The sequence below is a fragment of the Marmota flaviventris genome, chromosome 12 (genome assembly GCF_047511675.1).
Source record: "Marmota flaviventris isolate mMarFla1 chromosome 12, mMarFla1.hap1, whole genome shotgun sequence".
Classification (NCBI taxonomy): Eukaryota; Metazoa; Chordata; class Mammalia; order Rodentia; family Sciuridae; genus Marmota; species Marmota flaviventris.
The window spans coordinates 3283462-3304894 of record NC_092509.1 but is presented as its reverse complement, the minus strand read 5'-3'; the positions used below and the strand labels follow the sequence as shown (position 1 = coordinate 3304894).

At 42.4% G+C, this 21433-nt stretch overlaps 1 protein-coding gene across 1 annotated transcript in view; it reads left to right on the top strand.

Annotated features, from left to right (window-relative positions):
* The window catches only part of LOC114081242 (brorin), a 155861-nt gene that overhangs the window by 7315 nt on the left and 127113 nt on the right, over positions 1–21433 (top strand). Inside the window, exon 2 of the mRNA XM_071619694.1 lies at positions 21184–21313. Within this exon, the coding sequence (XP_071475795.1) occupies positions 21184–21313 (130 nt within the window). The remainder of the gene's footprint in view (positions 1–21183; positions 21314–21433) is intronic.

Here is a 21433-nt window from a genome sequence, read left to right as displayed (position 1 = left end):
CCTCTCTAAGTTGCTGAAGCTGGCTTAGAATTTGTGATTCTCCTGCCTCAGTCTTCCAAGTCACTGGGATTAGAGGCATGCATCATCATGCCCAGCTCAGTGCTGACATTTGGAGCTAGGTTTCCCCCACAGAGCATTTCCTCTCCAAATCTGGTAAATTCCAACAGAATAAACATTCTTGCACTTATTTATTCATAATAATTTGAACCATGAGCCAGGCACTGGGCTAGATTCAGGAGACACAAATGGGTGTCTCCAGGAGACAGTCAGGAACACTGGTGTGTGACGTGTTCTGAGGGCCTCGTGGGGAGGCTGTGAGTGGGTATGCAGCTGGGAGCCACTGCCTTGTTTATTACTGTTATTATTGTTATTATTAATAATAGACTCTTCTGGTTGATGGCTCAGTTTTGAATGACAGAGGAGTCCTGGAGCAGATGTTCTAGGGAAAAGAAAAGAGTTTTTCTCAAATATAACAATTGTGAGTTTGAATAAAGGATGTGGCTTTTCGCCCAGGCCTGCATGCCCTGTAACCATCTTCATGGCACTTTTCTGACCACGTAGCTGGAAATCCTCCTTGCTGCTCATCTGCTCCAAGGCTGAGATCCTGCCAGCTGGATCTCACTTCTCATTCTATTTCTGTCAGGCACTGGGGTGCGGCCAGGACATAGACTGCATTTCGAATCTGTGGAAAAGGATGATGTCAGTCATTTGCCGATGGCCCTGTGGGTTTTCTCAGAAGCACTAGCCACTGGGAAAGCATAAGAATTGAAAATTAAAATGTCCTGTGGCTCTGTGCATTTCCACTTGTGGCAGAAATGATATTGCTTTAAACACATAGAGAGCATTCCTTTCCTGGGAATATGGAAGATGGCCTGAAAATCCTACCTTTGACAAATCCGTGAACTCCTGAATATCTACATTCATCATCCTTCCATACTATAACAAAATATCTGAGATAATCAACTTACTAAAGAAAAAGAGTTGTTTTGGCTCACAGTTTTAAAAGCTCTAGCCCGTGATATATTGGCCCCACTGTTTTGGGTCTACTATGGGGTAGTACATCATGATGGGAGCACATGGCTGGGTAAAACCACTCATGTCATGAGCCATAGAAAAAAAAAGAAAGGAAGGAGCCTGGGTCCCACAATCCCCCTTATAGGAGCACCCCCATGACCTAAGGACTTCTCACTAGGCCCCACCTCTTCAAAGTTATATCACTTCCCAGTATCACCACACTGGGAACCAAACCCTGACCACATGGGCCTTTGAAAGACATTTGCAATCCCAACTACAGCAGTGTGTTTTGAAAAGCACAGCTGAAATAGGAAGGAAGTTAAATAAATTAATTCCTAGAAGGGGATATTGTAATCCACAGAACAAAGGAGTCCTTGCTGTGGTGGTTGTCTGGAGGCGTCTGTTGGTCCCTGAGGTCTGTGCTCATGGGGCAAGACTGAGGCATATGATGAGTCCAGGGCCCTATGATGAAAGATTCAGATAAATATCTATCTAATATATCCAGTTTCTCTTGAAGAGCCTGTTCTGCAAAAGAAAAGTGTAGGCAAACACCTCTCAATAGGCCTCATCATTGTGCAAAGGGGAAGAAAATGTTTTCTTTGGGTAGTTTTAGTCTCAAGCATACAAATCTGTTATGGGCATGGAAGCCAAATCATGCTTCTCTGTATGACCTACAAAATCCATGTGGAATTTTTTTTGAGGGGTGGGGGAGGAGTCTACAGGTATCTGACCTAAGCAAACATTTAGAGGTGGAACACACCCTCCAACCAGGCTGCAAAAACATTCTTACAAATTGCATTCCAGGGAATGTGACCTCAAAACTAAAATTATACTCAAAAAGAAAGGGCCTCAAAAAGTAAGAGTCAGCCAAGATAAAATATGTCATATCAGACTCAGATATTGGAATATAAAATAAGTATATTTAATATAAATAAAGAAATATATGTTGGAATAAAATTCATCGATAAAGAATGGAAATGCATATGGAATACTAGTCAGCTTTGAAGAAAAATCAAATACAACTTGAATAAATGGGTAATAAAAGCATGGGAATCAATTAATGGGAATTAGTGAGAGGAGTACTTAACAGTAGTCTGTTAGATACTGATGAAGAGATAATTTAGTGAACCAGCAGATAGCTCCAAGGAAAGTAGCCAATATGAAAGGCAGGCATATGGTGGAACATAATAGTGACATGTTTCCATACATGGAGGAGAGAATGAGAAATCTAGCATACACCTGATTAGAATTCTAATGGAGATAGCAGAGTGCATGGGAGAAATCAAGAAGTAAGTGTCCAAGACTTTCTAGTTGAAAGACCAATTGTCTGATTCAGAAAAAACAATGAATCTAAAGACATTTAAAAAAAAATGTATCATACCTAACCATGTTGTAGTGATACTGCAGAACACCAAAGATGAAAAAAGATGCTCAAAGCTATCAGAGAAAAGACATTACGCTAGAATTCTTTTATCTGGTTAAGGGCTACAGTCACAACACACTAAGATAACATCTTTGAAGACTAAAGAGAAGCAAATGTTAATCTGATTTATATATGCACCAAGGAATCCAAACAAAAGTAATTTTAAGAAATAATAAGCCACCGTGATACATACCTGTAGTTCTAGTTACTCAGGAAGCTGAGGCAGGAGAATCGCTGGAGCCCAGGAGTTTGAGACCAATGCCTGGGCAACATAGTGAGACACTTTATCTCAAAAAAAAAAAAAAAAAATCAGGAGGAAGGAAAATGATCACAGAAGAAGCAAAGTCACAGTTAAGGAGAGAATAAAACCTTTTGTTTACTAAACCATAGACTAGTGGCTCTTACCCGAGAATAAGGATGCCTGCCTTCTCCCAGGGGACTTTAACACTTCCTGGAGTTATTTTGATTATCATATGGACGTGAGGATGGAGGATGCTACTGACATCTCCTGGGTAGTGGCCAGATGTGCTGTTGGAGTTCCACAGTATACCAAAGAGTCCTGGACAACCCACACCTGGGTATGGGGTGAAGAACCCCAGTACAGACTGAGTGATGTAAGTCTCCAGGGTCTGTCTTTACCTGGGAGGGGTCGGTTTGTCTTAAACTTTAGTTTGACTTGGGAACTTTAAATAGCACAGGCCAGTAGATAAAGCTTTCAAATGCTCTTGGAAAATAAAAGGTACTAGGGGCATAGTCCGAGAAGGGCGATAGCTGGGTCAAATGCTGGATCCATTCCCAGCTTTCCCAGGAATCTCCATACTGCTTTTCAAATTGGCTGCACCAATTTGCAGTCCCACCAGCAATGTACAAGTGTACCCTTTTCCCCACATCCTCGACAGCACTTATTGTTGTTTGACTTCATAATGGCTGCCAATCTTACTGGAGTGAGATGGTATCTTAGGGTGGTTTTGATTTGCATTTCTCTGACTGCTAGAGATGGTGAGCATTTTTTCATGTACTTGCTGATTGATTGTATGTCCTACTCTGAGAAGTGTCTGTTCAGGTCCTTGGCCCATTTGTTGATTGGGTTATTTGTTATCTTATTGTTTAATTTTTTGAGTTCTTTGTATATTCTGGATATTAGGGCTCTATCAGAAGTGTGAGGGGTAAAAATTTGTTCCCGGGATGTAGGCTCTCTATTTACCTCTCTTATTGTTTCTCTTGCAGAGAAAAAACTTTTTAGTTTAAGTAGGTCCCATTTGTTTATTCTTGTTATTAACCCTTGGGCTATGGGCGTCCTATTAAGGAATTTGGAGCCCGTATAGGGATACTGCTACATCAATGATCATAGCGGCACAATTCACAATAGCTAGACTGTGGAACCAACCTAGATGCCCTTCAATAGATGAATGGATAAAAAAAATGTGGCATTTATACACAATGGAGTATTACACAGCACTAAAAAATGACAAAATCATGGAATTTGCAGGGAAATGGATGGCATTAGAGCAGATTATGCTAAGCGAAGCTAGCCAATCCCTAAAAAACAAATGCCAAATGTCTTCTTTGATATAAAGAGAGCAACTAAGAACAGAACAGGGAGGAAGAGCATGAGGAAAAGATTAACATTATACAGAGTTGAGTGGGGGGAGAGAAAGGGAGAGAGAAGGGAAATCATATGGAAATGGTAGGAGATCCTCAATGTTACAAAAAATTACACATAAGAGGTTGTGAGGGGAAAGAGGGGGAAACAAGGGAGAGAATTGAACAACAGCAGATGAGGTAGAGAGGGAAGATGGGAGGGGAGGGGAGGGGAGGGGGGATAGTAGGGGATAGGAAAGGTAGCAGAATACAAAAGTCACTAATATGCCATTATGTAAAAATGTGAGTGTGTAACCGATGTGATTCTGCAATTTGTATTTGGGGTAAAAATGGGAGTTCATAACCCACTTGAGTCAAATGTATGAAAGATGATATATCATGAGCTTTGAAATGAACAACCAATGAAAAAAAGGTACTAGGGGCTAGCTCAGCTTTAGGGCAAATCAAGATAGAAGTGGACACTTTCAAGGACCCCTCCTGCTTCCCAGGGATGCCTACTCCAGACAACCACCAAGCTCCATTGAACCATGAGCAAATTTTCCTGCCCTTTCTGTCCTAAATGTCAGAATACTTCAAAATGATCTTCCTTTCTAGTTGTCTCTCTGTACGTTTGGGGCACAGGGCTGCTAAGAAATAGTCCTTTCAACCATCTAAAACAGACTGGTCCTTCTGTATTGTATCTTTGTCTTGCTTACATCCACCTTTAAAGCAGTTTATTTTTTATTTTGTTTTGGAATTGTTTGCCTTTTACAAAGATATCTCAGTATTTTTTAGGAGACTTGAAATGAATAAATATGATAAAAAATGTTTGAAGCAAGTTACCACTCTTATTTGTTAACTATTTTTGGAGTATTACGATCTGACCTCTCCTCTTGGTAATGTCTAGGGGCACAGTAACCCAGTCAGGGAATCCACTGTGACTGTGGCATTTTGTCCTGTTGGCTTTGGTCAGCAAGTGGCCAGAAGGAAGCTCACATCCCCTTCTCATTTGGGGCAAGCCTGCCCTGAGACCCAATGCAGCCACTTGCTGGTGGTGCAACTTTGTTACACATGCAGAAGTGTCAGAAAAAGGATAAGAAAAAGGATTCTGACAAGGCTGCTCCTTCCCCTGGGTATGAGGAGCAGGAGAGGTGGCCTGAGGGATAAACTGTGCTCTGGAGTCTGCCTCTCAGTTCTGGGTAACCTCCTGCTGTTGGCAGAGTTCATTTCTGGGCTCTCAGTACCCTCCAGGAAGCCAAGAAAATAAGCTCATCTTGCTTCTGGGTAACAGCGAGGGATGAAGGATACAATTTAATGGTCAGGTCTCAGGGACCATCACACCAGTGTGTCTGAGTGCAAAGATGGATTCCTTTCTGGTTGAATGAGCCCTCCAGGCTCCTCTTTACCAGAGCTTAAAACCCCACAGAAAAAGGACTTGATTACCTAGAAAAACTGCTGTGGTGCCCTGCTCTAATTTGAGAGCACTTAGTCCAGGCAGAGGGATAGGGCCAGGGGTGTGAGCCAGCGGTGTGTCTGCTGCTGGCTGGGCTGAGCTCCAGCTCTTCCTGAGTGACTGGCAGCTGATGTACCCTGAATGAGCTTTAACAAGGCAGCCAGACTCTGACATCAGGCCATGCCCACACAGGCCACTTTATGGCTGGGAGTCTGATCCCTGTTGCTGGGGCCATGCCAGCTGTGAGTAGAATGTCATACCCCTTTGATCATTGTCATTGCTCCCTGCTTAAGGTGTCTGTTGTTGCTGCCATCTAGAGTGAGGAATGCTAAAAGGGGCAACATAGCTCTTTCCTTCTGATGCATGTGTGTGTGTGTGTGTGTGTGTGTGTTGATAAACACATACTAGTTTCAATGCATTACTTTTTCCTCATTTGCCACAGTCCTCACCACTCCTTATTACTGCATGCAGTTTGTACTTCATTTACTTACTTGACTGATCCCTGAAAAAAAATGGATTTGCAGTCTTCAAGAGAGAACCAGTCCCCATGCCACAGTTGTCTTTTAAAAGCCTACTCTTCTGAAGATATTTGATTTTAGGCATTTGTGTGGTAAGTGAAAAGTATCCCCTGATTCATTCTCCCAAGGGTTACTTAGCTTTAATACTTTATTCTCATTCTCAAACAAAAGTGTTTGGATCTTCCTTTTTTTAAAAAAGAAAAAAGTGGTTCACCTTTCAGCAAAAGTTAGCAGAAGAACTTCATTTATTCCAGTAGTCCAAAGTAGTTTGTCATATCCAGGTGACATCACCTCCCTTCTCTTAAGGGCTTGATTTAGGAATGAGAATGAGCAAATTATACACTAAAGGAATTCCACAAGTGTCTTGGCATCACCTAGGCCCCCAGACGGGAGGCAAGACCCCTCCCTACCCTAGGTACAGTACCAGATGGATGCACTGAATCTGGTAGCCCACTGCCCTGTGGTCCTTGGTCCCTCCATTCTCTGCACTGGTTTGCAGGACTTAGAGCAGGAGGCCATACACCCAACAAGGCACATTCACCTGCCTCCACTGCAGCAGGATGTTTATTGGTGCATCCATGTAACTATATGTCAGTCATGCCTACAGATTCCAGGATGTTCCTCAGGTCTGCACCACTAGCAGAGAAGAAGGGTTCTTCCTCCTGATTCTCTAAGCTTCTCAGCTCTTTGCCAGCAAATACAAATTCTGTGTAAATACTGCCAACATATCCCCTCTCACGATTGACCTAGCAAGTTCCTGCACAATTCCTGTTAATCTGAGAGAATTATTTAGAAGAGGAATTGGAAGATGTTAGTAGACAAGGGTCTTGCCTCAAGCTAAAGCATAAAGAAGGCCACGCTGTTGGTTGGTGCGTGAGAAGAAAGCTGTGTCACCTCTCTTTGGCAGGCTGGTGTGCTGTGACTCTACCATGCGGTCCGTGGAGTTGTTTTTTTTTTTTTTTTTTTTCCTGATGCTCAGAAGCTGACAGCTTCTGAGACAGTTCTGAATTAAGTCCCTTTGTGTGCAATCCATTCTCTGACAGAGCGTGGAAAGGCAAAGAGAATAGCAGCAGCAGCAACAACAGCGACAAAAATCTTCTCTGAAGGGCAGAGAAGGCTCTCTGTCACTGGTTTTCTCTTGCTACTTATGTTGGATGTTAAAGGTGGCCTGTGGATCAGCCTCATTCAATTTTAGACTCACTCCCTTCCTGTGGGAGCAGTGGGCATGTCAGGGAATGTGGAGCCTTTTTTTGTGCTGGCCCTGGTGAGCAAAGGGACATGAGACAGCAGGGGCACTGGCCAGCCTTTGAGATTGTGGGGCAGGAGAGTACATGGATCAGCTGTGTCCTGCTTCTGGTCAAGTTTGAAGGAAGCATGTGATAATGCCTTGGAATGATTTGATAAGTCAATTTCAGGGAAGGAAAACTGAAGTGGAACTGGGAAGAGATTCGATTCCAGGTGATTGTGGAGAAGAAGGTAGTCGCATATGTGTCACTTCTGGGAATCTTGCAGGTAGTAGAGAGATCAGGGCCCCTCATGGCCCAGGATGCATGTGGATTCTGAGCACTCGGTAATGAAGATGTTTATACTGGTGGCTGGGTTCTGTGGCCAGACCAGTGTTCAGGTGTCCATCCTGTGGGTATTTTCACTCTATCAAAGTGGAGTCAAAAGGCATCACTTCTGCCCTTTCCTCCATCTCTGAATTAATACAATTATTCCAGATTCTCAGAAGCTAATAAGATGTCGTTTTTTGCATAGAAGGGGACTTGGTGACTTGTCTTCTGTGTGCATCTTGCTAAGAGTGTGAGCTGGACACAGGTTTGATGGATTGAGAATCTAGAAAGGACACTTTCGCCACCTGGTGACAAAACTGTGACAATGGCTTTGGGAGGCTGCGTGCCCTGGGCCAGGTGGAGAGACTGCTTTTAGGTTCCTGCCTCTGGAAACTTGTTTCTTAGTCTGAGCTCATCAGAATAATCCACAGCAGAGTCAGAAGGAACCCAACAAAATTCAGATGTGTGAATGTGGAGATAATTTTCTTTAGTTTTAGAACACTTCTTTTAGTTTTGTGACTCCCCACATCTGCAGATGGCTGAAAACATTTATGCTTGGCAATTTTAGCTAAGTCTCTTCCGGGATATCCCAGTCTTTTGGGGTATCAGGAATCTCATTACTTTTGGTAATTACTAAGTATTTCAGGAATTATCCCCTCTGAACACATCTTTACCTTCTTTTATTGATTCAAAGTGGGAAGAACTCTTGTACTATTACGGTGTTAGGAAGGAAATCTTATTCTGTGCTATCTCCTGCTTCTTGCCCCTGGTAGAATTCAGCCCACAATGCCAGCGTGCTGCTGGTCCTGCACTTTCATGGGGACATTTTTTCTAGCTCCCTTGGCTATGGTCACGGGCGGGCTTTTTTAGAGCCCCTGGGACTGGGGTCTTTACCCCCTGCAGCTGACTTGTGTCAAGTCCCTCTGTAGTACTGGTCCCCAGGGATCTCTGCTATACTCTGCACCCCAGAAGAGGATGGACAGTGCCTGTTAGGTCTTCTTATTAGTGTGTGTCCCATGATAAAATTGCACAGAGACCACCAAAGGGACAAATGGCAAATGCACTCTGGAGCTTGACTCATGGCCTGATGGTAGACCCCTGGAGGCTTGGTGTGTGCCACCCTCAACCAGGGTCAACTTTGCATCCTGAGGTGGAGCTTCCCTGTAGGCACTCTCTTGAACAGTTACTATGGGGAGGTGGCCAGTGCCTCACTAGGTGGTTCTTCCTGCCAAGGAGGGGGAAAGTCACCTAATAAATTAATAATTAATGAAGAACAAAAGACAAAGTCAGAAAGATATTTTCAAAAATTGGACCCCCTGATAAGTCCAGTCCACACAGGAGCTGGAGCTAGACAATTAGAAAATGGCTCCTGAGGTTTATTTAAGGGGATCCATCAAAGGCAAGGATAAGTTTTCAGGGTGGGTTCTTGCTTCGTGATGTCTTACAGTCAGCAGGTTGATTGGCATCTTGGCAAGTCACACCCATCTCGAGAGGCTGTGTGGCTACAGCAAGTCACCCCATCTCTGGTGCTATGTGGGACCTAGCAGAGCTGAATAGGACTCACAATGTGTCTAGGCAATCTTATACAGAAGAAATGTCCACTGGAAGCTCCCAGACATGAGATTATCTTATTAATTAGGCTGTGAGGCTTGATATAGTCCATATACAGCCTCAGATGGCTTTCAACAAGCTACAGTAACTTTTCTTTGGTACACTTCAAAATGTTTGTGTTGGGTACACCTAAAGCCAATTAACATTCCCACCTCTGCAAGTAACCAATAAAATGAGCTCCCTTCTTTCAATCAGGGAGCCAGCCTGGCATCTTCTTGTTGGTGCTGGGTCACCCATCCTAAACGAGAGCCCAAATAAAAGCCTTTTGCTCATTTGACTTGATTTCACTCCATCACCATTGGGACAAAATTTCTCAGTGTCTGGCATTAAGAACACTGATTCCTCCATGTCTCAGGGGTCCCAGAACCTATCGAAAGCCAACTTTCTCAGAGGTCTACAAGGTCTCCAGAATGTGTCCAGGGGACTGGAGGACCAGCTTGGACTTCTCAGACTTCACTAAGATTGGGGGATGTTCTCCAACCTCAGGTTGACTCAAGCCTGGGTTAAGGCATTTGAACTCTTGCCTTTGCCATTTGCCCTTCTTCCTTCCTGGCTCAAGTCTTCCTTTTCAATACCAAAGATAGCCTGCCTTCCCTGCAGTGCATGCTTTGAACACATCTTCCTTATTTCTGCTCCATGGTTGAACCTCCTTTCTTATTCTTGGTAAGAAAAACCAGCTTAACAAGTACTGAAAAATGACCACTTTCACTCTGGAAAGCTTCACTATTGTAATACTTAAAAACTCAAATGTAAGCAATGAGTTACTTGTTCCAGCTTGTGTCTGCTCTCAAGAAAACTAAGGCATGGCTTCTTTGTATACATAGGGAGGTAGCATGGCTGAAGGGGAAGCATGTGTTGGATATTATTTTGGAATACAGCCAGCCCTCTCTATCTGTGGGTTCTTTGTCTATGGATTCAACTTACTATGGCTTGAAAGTACTGGAGAAAAACTTAAAAGTGTGTACGGAATATGTACAGACTTGTTCATTATTTCCTAGAGATACAATAAAGCAACATTAACATAGCTTTTGCATTGTATTAGGTATTATAAATCATATAGAGATGGTTAAATATTGGGGAGGGCATACATAGGCTATATGCAAATGCTTAGTAATTTTGTATAAGGAACTTGAGCATCTGTGGATTTGGGGATCTACAAGGATCTGTACAAGGATCCTGGAATCAACTCCCTCAGATACTGAGGGAGTTGAGTGCCTAAGCATATTGTGAGCATTATTTTATCATCCCCCTTTTCCAGATAAGGAGACTGAGGAACAAGTTCAAGGTATCTTGTTCAAGGTCACACAGTCAATCAATGGCAGAAGGAGGTTGGACCCAGAGTCTGGTTGTCCACTCCTGCCACACACTTTTACACTGCATTAGACACTTTAATTTGCACCCATGTATATTAAGTAGTGTGACCATTGGGATTGTACCCTGCTTTGTTTCTCAGATATCTTCCTCTTTCCCCTTTTTTGTATGAGAACACTGAGGCTCAGCAAGGTGAAGGGACTGGCCTGAGATGGTGCCTTTTAGCTACAGAGTTGCCTTACTCCTCAAATCTCTGTACTGTTGCAATGTGAGGATACAATTCCACCTGTCTTTTTGGTAGTGTATCCTGATGCTTGCTCTTCTGGGAGAAAACTAGAAACCTCCCATCTTGATGGTCAGAGGCTTCCTCACCAGTGATGTGTCTGGCTTTGCATTTCCAGTGGGCTTAATGGGAGGAGGCCAATGCTGGGGTTCCTTACAGCGTCTTCCCTTTTGGAGCCCATCAGGAAGTTGCTGGGATAGAAGGGCACATGGAATTCTGCCTATGTAACTTATCCTGTGTTTTAGTCAGCTTTTTCACTGTGACTTAAGGATATGACCAGAAAAACTATAGAGAAGGAAAAATTTATTCAAGGGCTCACATTTTCAGAGGTCTTAGTCCATAGAAGGCTGGCTCCATTTCTCAGAGCTTGAGGTAAGGCAGAACATCATAATGAAGAGTGTGGCAGAGGGAAGCAGGTTACATCATGGTGACCAGGAAGCAGAGATACTCTAGCTTCAGATACAAAATATAAACCCCATAGCCACACTAGCAATTAACCACTTCCTCCAGCCACACCCCACCTGCCTCTAGTTACCACTCAGTTAATCCCATCAGGGATTAATCCACTGATTGGGTCAAGACTCTCACAATCCAATCATTTCTCCTCTGAACCTTCTTGCATTGTCTCACTTGTGAGCTTTTGGGGGATATCTCACATTCAAACCATAACATCCTGGGACTGCAATGCCAGGCCTACAGGAATTGGCCTGAAGCCACATGCAGGTTAGGGAACAGATCTTGCCTGCCACCACCTGCCTGGACCTGTAGATCTCAGTGCATCCTGGAGTCTAGCCCTCAGCAGTTAATACCATGGACACCTTCTGAGGGGTCCTAATGGGGTGTTAAATGGTGATGACATTTTCTGCACTCTCTTTGAATCCCCAAGGAAGGGATTCAGCCCAGAGGAGCTTCATCACACCCCTCTATCAGGTGGCTACCAGATGGGGGTAATAAGTGGGATTTATGGTATTTCCTGGCATAAATTAGGTATTTACCAAATATATTTGGATAGAGAATGAATATTTAAACATTTTTTGTATAAAATATCAAGTGTGCTTAAATAATATGCAGATGTTCAGGTACCACATGTTACTCCAGATGCTGTCATTTTATCCCATTTGTTTCTATTTTAATGAAATAAAAAGGTACAGATAAAACTAAATCTCACCAGGTGCAGTGGTGCATGCCTGTCATTCCAGCAACATGGGAGGCTGAGGCAGGAGAACACAAGTTTGAGACCAACCTCAGCAAGGCCCTAAGCAACTTAGTAAGACCCTAGCTCAAAGAAATAAAACAAAAATGGGCTGGGGATGTGGCTCAGTGGTACAGATCTTGCCTGGCACACATGAGGCTCTGGGTTCCATGCCCAACACCAATAACATTTTTTTGAGATTCATAGCTTTTTTGCATGCATAATAATGCATTAATTTTTGCCACTTTCTTATATTCCAGCTCTTACTAATGAATGCCACTTGTTACTAAGTTTTTTCTTTATTCCAAGCTGTTACAATTTTAGATTGTCCATATAAACAGGACCCTATTATTTTACTTCCAAGTTTTTAACCAACTGAGAAATGACACAAAGTCAGGCATTAGTGTCCTAGGCTTGATGTGCAGCTAGATGGATGGCATGTCACCAGCAGATCAGGAGCATATCTATACCTCCATAGTCAGAGCAACTGCAGAGCCCACATATAGCACAGCACCTGCAAGTTTACTGAAAGTGGGGTACAGATGCCATCTTCCATTGACAAGCTGACATCCAAAGTTTTCAAGATCAGAGGGGCCAAGCAGAGCTGGCTGCAGAGTTTCTTTGAATACCCACTCCTAGAGAGACATGACCGGAAACAAGAAATGGAGGGATTTTTGCACTCCTGACCCTTCCATCATGACTTCCTGTGTATCATGATCCAAAGTCATTGTGTCTATTTGCGTATGAATACATAAGAATTCAGGAGCTCCTATTTGCCAAAGCTTGATGTCATCACACATTCTTCTCCTTTAACTGTAGTGCCTATTATACATTCTCATTTGATTTGAGTTTTCCTGATTTTGAATGTGCAGGAACATGCTTTCATATATTAATTGACTATCCAGATTGTCTCTTTTGTAAGTTGCCTTGGAATGACTTTGCTTATTTTTCTTTTCAGTTTTAAAAAATAATTCACAATTGGTTTACAGGATGTTTCTTTTGCACAAAAATGGATATTCATACTTGGCAGTTCCATCATGATAACTCCAGCAGTGACAACTGGTATTTGTTAAGTGTTGTATGTTTTAATTCATTTCATTCCCCACAATAACCCTTTGAGCTCAACACTGTTATTATATTAGCCATCTTTTTATTGATTTTTTTTAAATAAATGACAGTGAAATGCATTACAATTCTTGTTACATGTATACAGCACAATTTTTCATATCTCTGGTTGTATATAAAGTATGTTGACACCAATTCATGTCTTCATACATGTACCTTGGATGATGGTGTCTATCATATTCCATCATCCTAGCTGATCCCCTGCCCCCATCTTTATATCATGATAACAAAATATCTCAAATAATCATCTTATAAATAGATAAGGTTTACTTGGGCTTACAATTTGGGAGGCTCTAGTTCATGAATGATTTGACCCATTGCTTTTGGGTCTGTGGGGAAGTAGCACATCGTGATGGATGGAGCAAAACCATTTACTTCATGGTCAAGAAACAAAAGAAAGAATGGAAGAAACTGAGGCCCCACACTCCTCTTCAGGGATAGGCCCCCAGTGACCTAAAGACCTCCTGCTGGGCTCCATCTTTTAAAGAATCCATCCCTAACAATAGTGCCTCCCTGGGGTCTAAGCTTGTAAACATGGATTTTTAAAGGATGTTTAAGATCCAAACTATAAGAGTTATTTCCAACTCACAGGTGTGGACATTAAACTACAGCAATGTTCAGTTACTTTCCAATAATTACACCAATAAGTATGCTGGATTTAAACCCATGCTGGTTAGCTGTACTGTCTTTGGCCTTTGTGATACAGTACGTGAGCTGAGCAGGCAGGTAACTACAGATGTTGGAACTAGAAGGAAGTGAAATAAATGTTGCTTATGATTGAACAAGAAATTGTTGGTTAGCAAAGATCCAGGTTGATCTTGTTTTATCATGCAAGGACCATGAGCACCACAGTCCCCACCCCCAGCATGTACAGGATGTGTTCCCAGTCTCTTCCCTCTCTCCCTGCTATGTCTGCTGTGCTGCTGTACCTCTTCATCATGATTATATTCAGTCAGTTTCGAATAGGCAGCATACTCTGAATATTCATCTCCATTCTTCAGCCTCTTGTCTACTTAGCTGTCTTTTTTTTCTGCTCTACCTGCCCCGTCCTCCTCACCCATCTTAACCATATTCTAGCTTGTTCTCTGACCAGTCATTCCATCAGAAGTGAAAATTTGCCTTAGGAACTCTCAAAAAGCACATAGCATCTGACATATTCTGCCATCTTATTAGTTTCTCCTCCAGATATTGACTACAGGGTATTTGAGGTGAGTGATTTACGTATCACTTTGTATCTTTCTCTGACCAACAGATTCTCAAGAGAGCTTGTAGCAAGGTTTGTTGCAGTCTTATACAATTTGTGGATGGAGTGATGGAGGGTGCATGATGCCATTGGAGGAGGCCCCACCTTTGTTGATGCTGCAGGTCCCACATGTAGAGTTTCCATTCTGCAAGATGAAATACATTTCTTTCATCTTTGGAACTGAAAAATAGTTTGTCAATTTTGTAAGTAAGAAATTTTGAGCCTCCATTTATTCCGCAGAAATTTTTTAGTTGTTTAAAGAAAACTTGAAAGAGAATAGAGGGTTAAAATACAGGAATTAGGTAGACTGTGTTGTGGTTGCTGTAGAAGGTTCTGAATTAGAAACAGTCTTGAAGTTCTACTGCGTGCTCTAAGGCTTCGAATTAACCTACTTGATTTCTACATATGCCTTACATACAAAATCAGACCTCTTCTTTTAAGTCATTGCTTTAATGTTTTTATAGTAGTGTCTGCATATTCTATTCCATCTAGGGGTTAAATATATAGATCTTGATGCCTTTCAATGGACAGATTTGTTTTTATCTGCATCTCACCCTATCTTTAGGTGTGGGCATCTAATCCTTAAGTACTTTGTGAAGTTCTGGGCAACCCTTCTTGAAGCAAAGCTGTAGGTTTGTTGTTGTTGTTGTTTTGTTTTTCATCATGTACTGTGCAAGCTTATTGACTGTATCAGTCTGTTTCCACTCCTGTAATAAAATACCTAAGGCTGAGTAAAGTGTAAAGAAAAGAGGGTTATTTAGCATATGGTTTTTCAGGCTGAAAATTTAAGCTTGGGTGACTTCATTTGTCTGACTTTGTGTGAGGGCCCCATAGGAGATATCGTCACAGTGGCTGTAGCATATTTGAGAGGAAGAGATCACATGGTGACACAGAAAGCCAGAGACAGAAATTCATGGGCCACCCTTGCTCTTTTTTTTCCATTTTTTAAATTTGTTTTAATTAGTTACACATGACAGAATAGCAGTGTTACCACAAGAACTGCCTTAACCATTTCACAGGTAGCACTGCAATTGACCTAACCACTTCATAAGAGGCCCCACCACTTAAAGGTTTCACCACCTTTCACAGGAACCACTGGGGAGTAAACCACATGCAAATGTAGCAAGCAAGTAAATGACTGAGATTTAGCTTTGGATCTGGAGTTACAGAGTCCAGCTGGCCACCATGCTGCACAGACTAGGTTTAGGGAACTAATAGATGGAGGCTTTGTACTGTGTGCCTGGCCAACTTCAGGAGGTTCAGGGACCAAAGTCGTTTCAAGGAGGAAGTGATTGGAAGAGAATAATAGGAAGGAAATAGGCAGGGCAGATTCCAGTGTTTTTTTTCTTGTCATTATGATAATTCTATTTTGTGGTCATTGCAGAATCAAAGAATTTGGAGGTTAGAAAAATAAACGCCACTTCTCTACTGATAAAAATGGAGAGAAGAGTTCATTTCATGCTGAATAATTTTGGTTGAGAAAGATCTATACTGGAGCCTGTTGCCTCATACTTCTCTTTCTTCTCTGTGTTTAAATTAATCCCATTTATGAAATCATTACAATTATTTAGGAATTTATTCTGGGATTTTCATGCCTCCCATTTGTCGGCTCTTGAGTTTTCAGCCTGGAATTGTTCCCTGGCTACAAGAACGAATGCATTTTGCAGCAGTGGGATTTCATGGCACCTACTCCAACAGTTCACAGTAAACATCTCCAGTTTGGAAGGAAGTGCAATGGTGGTCACCACATGGGTGACAGGATTGTTGACCTGGGCATCTCATCTCTTCCTTCTTTCCCATGAAATGACCTTTTGTGGTCATTTAGAACAGGAAGATGTGTTAAACTGGATTTTTAAAAAGTATGTTGCATTCCAAAGTGGGTGGGTATTCTGATGGGTAATTAGGGAATGCTGCTGAACAGACAGAAAAGAGCAGAAAGAAGTCCTGGAAAAGACTTCCTACTTCCCACAATGCGAAGAGATTTGAGACATAGATAAGAATAGATAAAAATTTACCCAGCTCTCTGCAATATTTCAGAACCTGGCTCTCATGGTTAAAATTATTATAATCACAGTTATTAACCAAGGAAACATTTCCTACTCATGGCTGCTTATTTGCACCTGAGTTCCTTAATGTTACCTATATGTGACAAAATATAAAAATTATTTTATATTACTTACATAAAATTATTAGTCCCCAAATCTCAACCACTTACCATCCTATGGGGATTCATGTGTTGCAGGGTGATGGAGGCATGGTCCCTACTCTGGCAAAGTTGAGGTGCATTTAAGATGGGGGGGTTCATTTCTCTGGGAAGTGGTTAGGTCATATACAGGTACTTAATTTATGTTTAAAGTACTTCAGTTAAATGGTATTCACTTTATAAGTCTCATTTTATATTTAAGAATCATTTCATCCTACATTACCCACATCTACTTCATTGTTCAGAAATAGAGTCAATATTTATTGTACAGTCCCTGCTGCTTATGGAATATGATGTAGACATAAATGATTACTAAGGACAATAAGGGTCTAACTAATTAGGAGCCATTCTGTTTTAATTACCACTGAGTTCATATCTTGACCAAGGCTGTACTATTCATGTTGTGGACGTGGTTGTTTCATTGAAAAAAGTATTCCCAATCTTATCTGTTCTTGATTGTTGTGCTTCAGGTTTGAGGATGTATTTCTTAGATATATTTTAAAGTATAGTTTTTTTGTAAGCAGAGTCAGTGTAGCAGCTATGAAAGTTGCATGAATGAATAAATGAGAAGGAACTTCACCATCAGCTGAGAGACTGCATGTGGAGGCCAGGTCCAGCATGCTCACCTTCGTTATTCTCCCTTAAACCCCAGATATCATCCCTTTCTCACCTTTCCCCCTGCAATGGCAAAGGACTGGCCTCAGGAGTAGAATAAATGAATGAAATGTCTTTATTTTCACTGCGAGTTGGGAAGAACAGTATCCTTTGCGTGCAACACAGTAGGTGCCCTGAGGTGCTGAGCAGACTCTTTGTTGGATTGGTGGGTACCTGTGCTGTAAGGAGGGCAGGCCAGAGTCACGCTGAGTCTTTGTGGGCCACACTAGAGGACTCAAGGCTTGGATTTCAGTGGGAAATCTTCATGTGCCACATGTTAAGTCCAAGAGTGGCTGCATCTTCCTCTGCTGGCTGCTCAGTTCACATAAGCGCAGGCTTGAGTGTTGATTTTGTCTTGTTTCTTAACTTAGCAACATTCCCTACACTGTCTGAGGGTCATGGGAGACATAGATACAAGCCCAGGTGAAGCCTTCATGGAGGGCCAGGCCCCAGCTCGTCCATGTTAGGGTCAAAGATGGCTTCCCCGAGGAGGACTCCTTTTAATGTTATCGGTGGTGAACAGGAGTTTATCAGATGTGAGCTTTACCAGGAACAGATCAGCATGGGGAATAGACATGTATGAGAATATTTTTTTTCAATGAAACAACTGTGACTACAACATGGATAGCACAGCCCAGGTAAAGCAAAGACTGGGTCAGTTGTGCTCAGTAGTATTACTGATCTCTGAAGACAAGGACCCAACATTATTTTTGTCTGTTAGGTCAATGCAGGGCTGGTTACTTGAGTAGAGTCCAATCAGTGACCTGATCCTGCCACACACAGGGGTGGTGAGGCTTACAAGACAGTCCGAACATAGTCTCTGAGCCCATGAGGCAGGTCTCACTAAAAAGTGGGTTGTGTGTTGGGTTTGGGGCTGGCCAGGCCCTAGGATTGCACTGTCTCACAAGAGGTGGGGGCTTCTGCATAGTGAAGGCAGGCTTCTGTTTTGTGACTTGAGTCCTGGGGCAAGGGCTGTGAGAGCCTGTCATCAAACGAGAAGCTCTGGTTTCTATGATCCAGGTGCGTGTGGTTAACAGGAAGGCTTTAGCCCAGATGAGAGTAGGACTAGAAGGCATGTGGCTGGCATCTGATGGAACCACAGAGTTTGGAACTTGTTCTCAGCAGCCTTCCTTCACCAGAACTAGGCAGCTGAACCTGGGGTGAGAGTAAATAGGAGCCCAGTAGGGGAGCCGGTGAAGCAGACTGGGACCAGGAGACACACTCATGGTAACCCTAATTCTAAGCATTGACTCTGATTTTTGAGAAGTGAACAACATTCTAAATAATCAAATTAGGATTTCTAAATATTTAAGACCGTAAAACTCATAATCAGCTTTTTGATAAAATTGCAGAACCTTTAAGAAAATAGTACCCCATTGTGTTTGGCTGTGTTTGAGTGGGTTCCACAACATGGTGTGGTGAAATTGCAGCTCTGAGGTGGTAACCCTAAGAGTTTCCTTCTCAGGCCAGGTTCCTTGCCCTCTTCATGAGGGCATGTCCCTCATGGGAAACTGCTGCTGGTTCAGGGCCTCCTGCCCAGCTATCTGGGGTCATTTGATTTGTAGTTGCACACTTTACTCTATGGTCCTGCTCTTTTCCTGGAGCTATACTTATGAACATGACATAGGGTCCATTCCCCCTCCTTTCAAATTCACAGCTAGATACAATGCTTTTTATTCTCTCCCTGGAGTACCACCAAGGTGAGGGGTAGGAGCTAGGTTGTGCAGCTTTCTGAGAACAGATTCAGATATTTGACCCTCTTTTACCCCTAACCCCAGCCACCTCTACTGCTCTCTGTGGGGTCTGGCTCTCCATCTCTAATCCATACCATCTTGGATATCTGACTTGTGCCGAAATCCATTTAGTTGAAGGCTCCAACATGCGATAACCCGTACCTCTGACAACTCAAGGTCTCTGCTTTTAATACTCAGAATCTTTTCTTCCTCCTGCTTGCTGTGTATGTCTGCCCTTGAGACAGAGGTGCTACAATCTGAATGAGGGAAATGGTAGGAGGTGAAGGTAAATAAGACCACGTGGCAACAGCAACCAAGAGAAACACTAGTTATGGTAGCAAAACCCAAAAAAACTTTGTTGTGTCAAAATATTTTCCTAAAACATACCTTTTTTGTTATACTGTTGTAAGTTTGATTTTAACTTCTAAGACTGTTTTGTAAACCAGGTCAATATTTTGTCCTGGATTGAAGTTTTCCAAAGTTTCCTTTCTTTTCTTTTTTTTTCCAAGCATGCATGCACACACATGCACACACATGCACACACACAAAAACACACACACACAAACATACACACAAGTACACATATATTTCTCCTGGCTCCCGGGCAGGTTGACTCTGGCCTAGGGCAAACATACATTTAAACCCAAAGCTTGAATGTATCTGCCAGCATTTAACTGTACCTGTTTGAGCTTCTACTTTATGCAATAACTAGTCTGTTGATCACAGATCACTAATCTGTCTCAAAATAAAACATAAAAAGGGCTGGGATGTGGCTCAGTTGGTAAGTCCCCCTGTTTGTTTGTTTGTTTGTTCCTGATTGCATTGCATAGAAGAAGCATCTGTCACATCTGTAAATGTTACTTGTATTCTTTGCCCCACAAGTGATATTTGTATCATGTTGTGGTACACACAAATCAAATGTTGTCTCCCTGCTCCTGAGAAGACAGGAAACATGGCTTCACAAACCTGTTTCACATGATCATTGTATTTCAAAGTGCAGCTTTCAATCTATGGTGTCTGCTTCTGATGGCCAGGACTCTATGTGCTGTTCTGGGTCAATCCAGATCAGAAATTACCCAATGTTTCCAGGAAATAAATTATGCACACTGTATCCTGCACTGCTACAGGAGGACTCAGTTGGCAGTTACTGCAGTTCCTGTGCGATCTCTTCAGGAATGGCCGTTGTGCTTGACTTGTCTGGTGTCAAAAGGTAGAGTTTAGGCCAATACCTAGAGAGTCCAGAGGCAGATGGCAGCCTAATATCTAGAACAGCATAACACTGGATGCTGGAAGGAAATATCACCCAGGGCCTTGGAGGAAAGTGATTACAGTGGGATTGCAGTCAGGAGCCCCAGGTGGAATCAAAGCTCAACCCCTTAGGAAATTTCTGCTGCAGACAACTTGCCTAATATCTCTGAGTCTCAGTTTCCTCATCAAAAATAGGGCCAGTAATTGTAGTAGAGTTGTGTTAGCATTAAAGAATTCAGACATAACATTCATACAGCCCCTCACAAGAGGCTTGGCCCATTTTCTCCTCCTTTCACCTCTTTCCTGCCTTCCCTGTTCTAGTGTGTTCATAACCAGAAACCTTGGAAATGCTCCATGCTAGGTTGGGCGGTGACTTGCCAGGTCTACAGAAGAGGGATCATTCATGATGAATGGCTGGGCCAGAAATCAGTAGCAATTTATTATTTGATCAATCTTTCAAAAAAGCAAAAGCATTTTTTCAAAAGGCGGCTAATAAAGAAGCCCAGTCATTAGATGACTAAGCACTTTAGATGCTCTCTCTCGTTGGATGTGAGAGCCATGTGTCCCCAGTGAATGGATGTGTACATACAGTGACCTGCTAAACACCCAAGGTGTCTATGTCCACACTTGGAAAACTGCTGGACATGTCGATTTTTTTTTAACATTCCTAAAACAGCCAGGCACAGTGGCACAGGCCTGTGATCATAGTGATTTGGGAGACTGAGGCAGGGGGATCATGAGTTCAAAGCCAGCCTCAGCAACTTAGTGAAACCCTGTCTCAAAATAAAACATAAAAAGGGCTGGGGATGTGGCTCAGTGGGTAAGTCCCCCTGGGTTCAATACCTGGTATTAAATATATATTTAAAAAAAAAAAATATATATATATATATATATATATATATATATATATATATATATATATATTCCCCAAAACATTTGATGTCTGATGTCTTTACAGAAAGTTTAGGAGAATAAAAAATGACCTCGTAAAGCACAGCTTGAGGGAGATATGATCTGACCGGTGGACTTGTGTTTCAGGTGTCTCCATGTGAGTGGTGCCTCTGTGAAGCCAATGGTGAAGTGCTCTGCACAGTGTCGGCTTGTCCCCAGACAGAGTGTGTGGACCCCGTGTATGAGCCTGACCAGTGCTGTCCCATCTGCAAAAATGGTATGTGGAATGCCCGTCAGTGACAGGGTGCACCTCCGAGTCCACCATGCATTCTACTCTCTACTTCATGGTAGAAGGAACGTGTATGGATATCTGAGCTTAAATAGAAGTGTCCACACA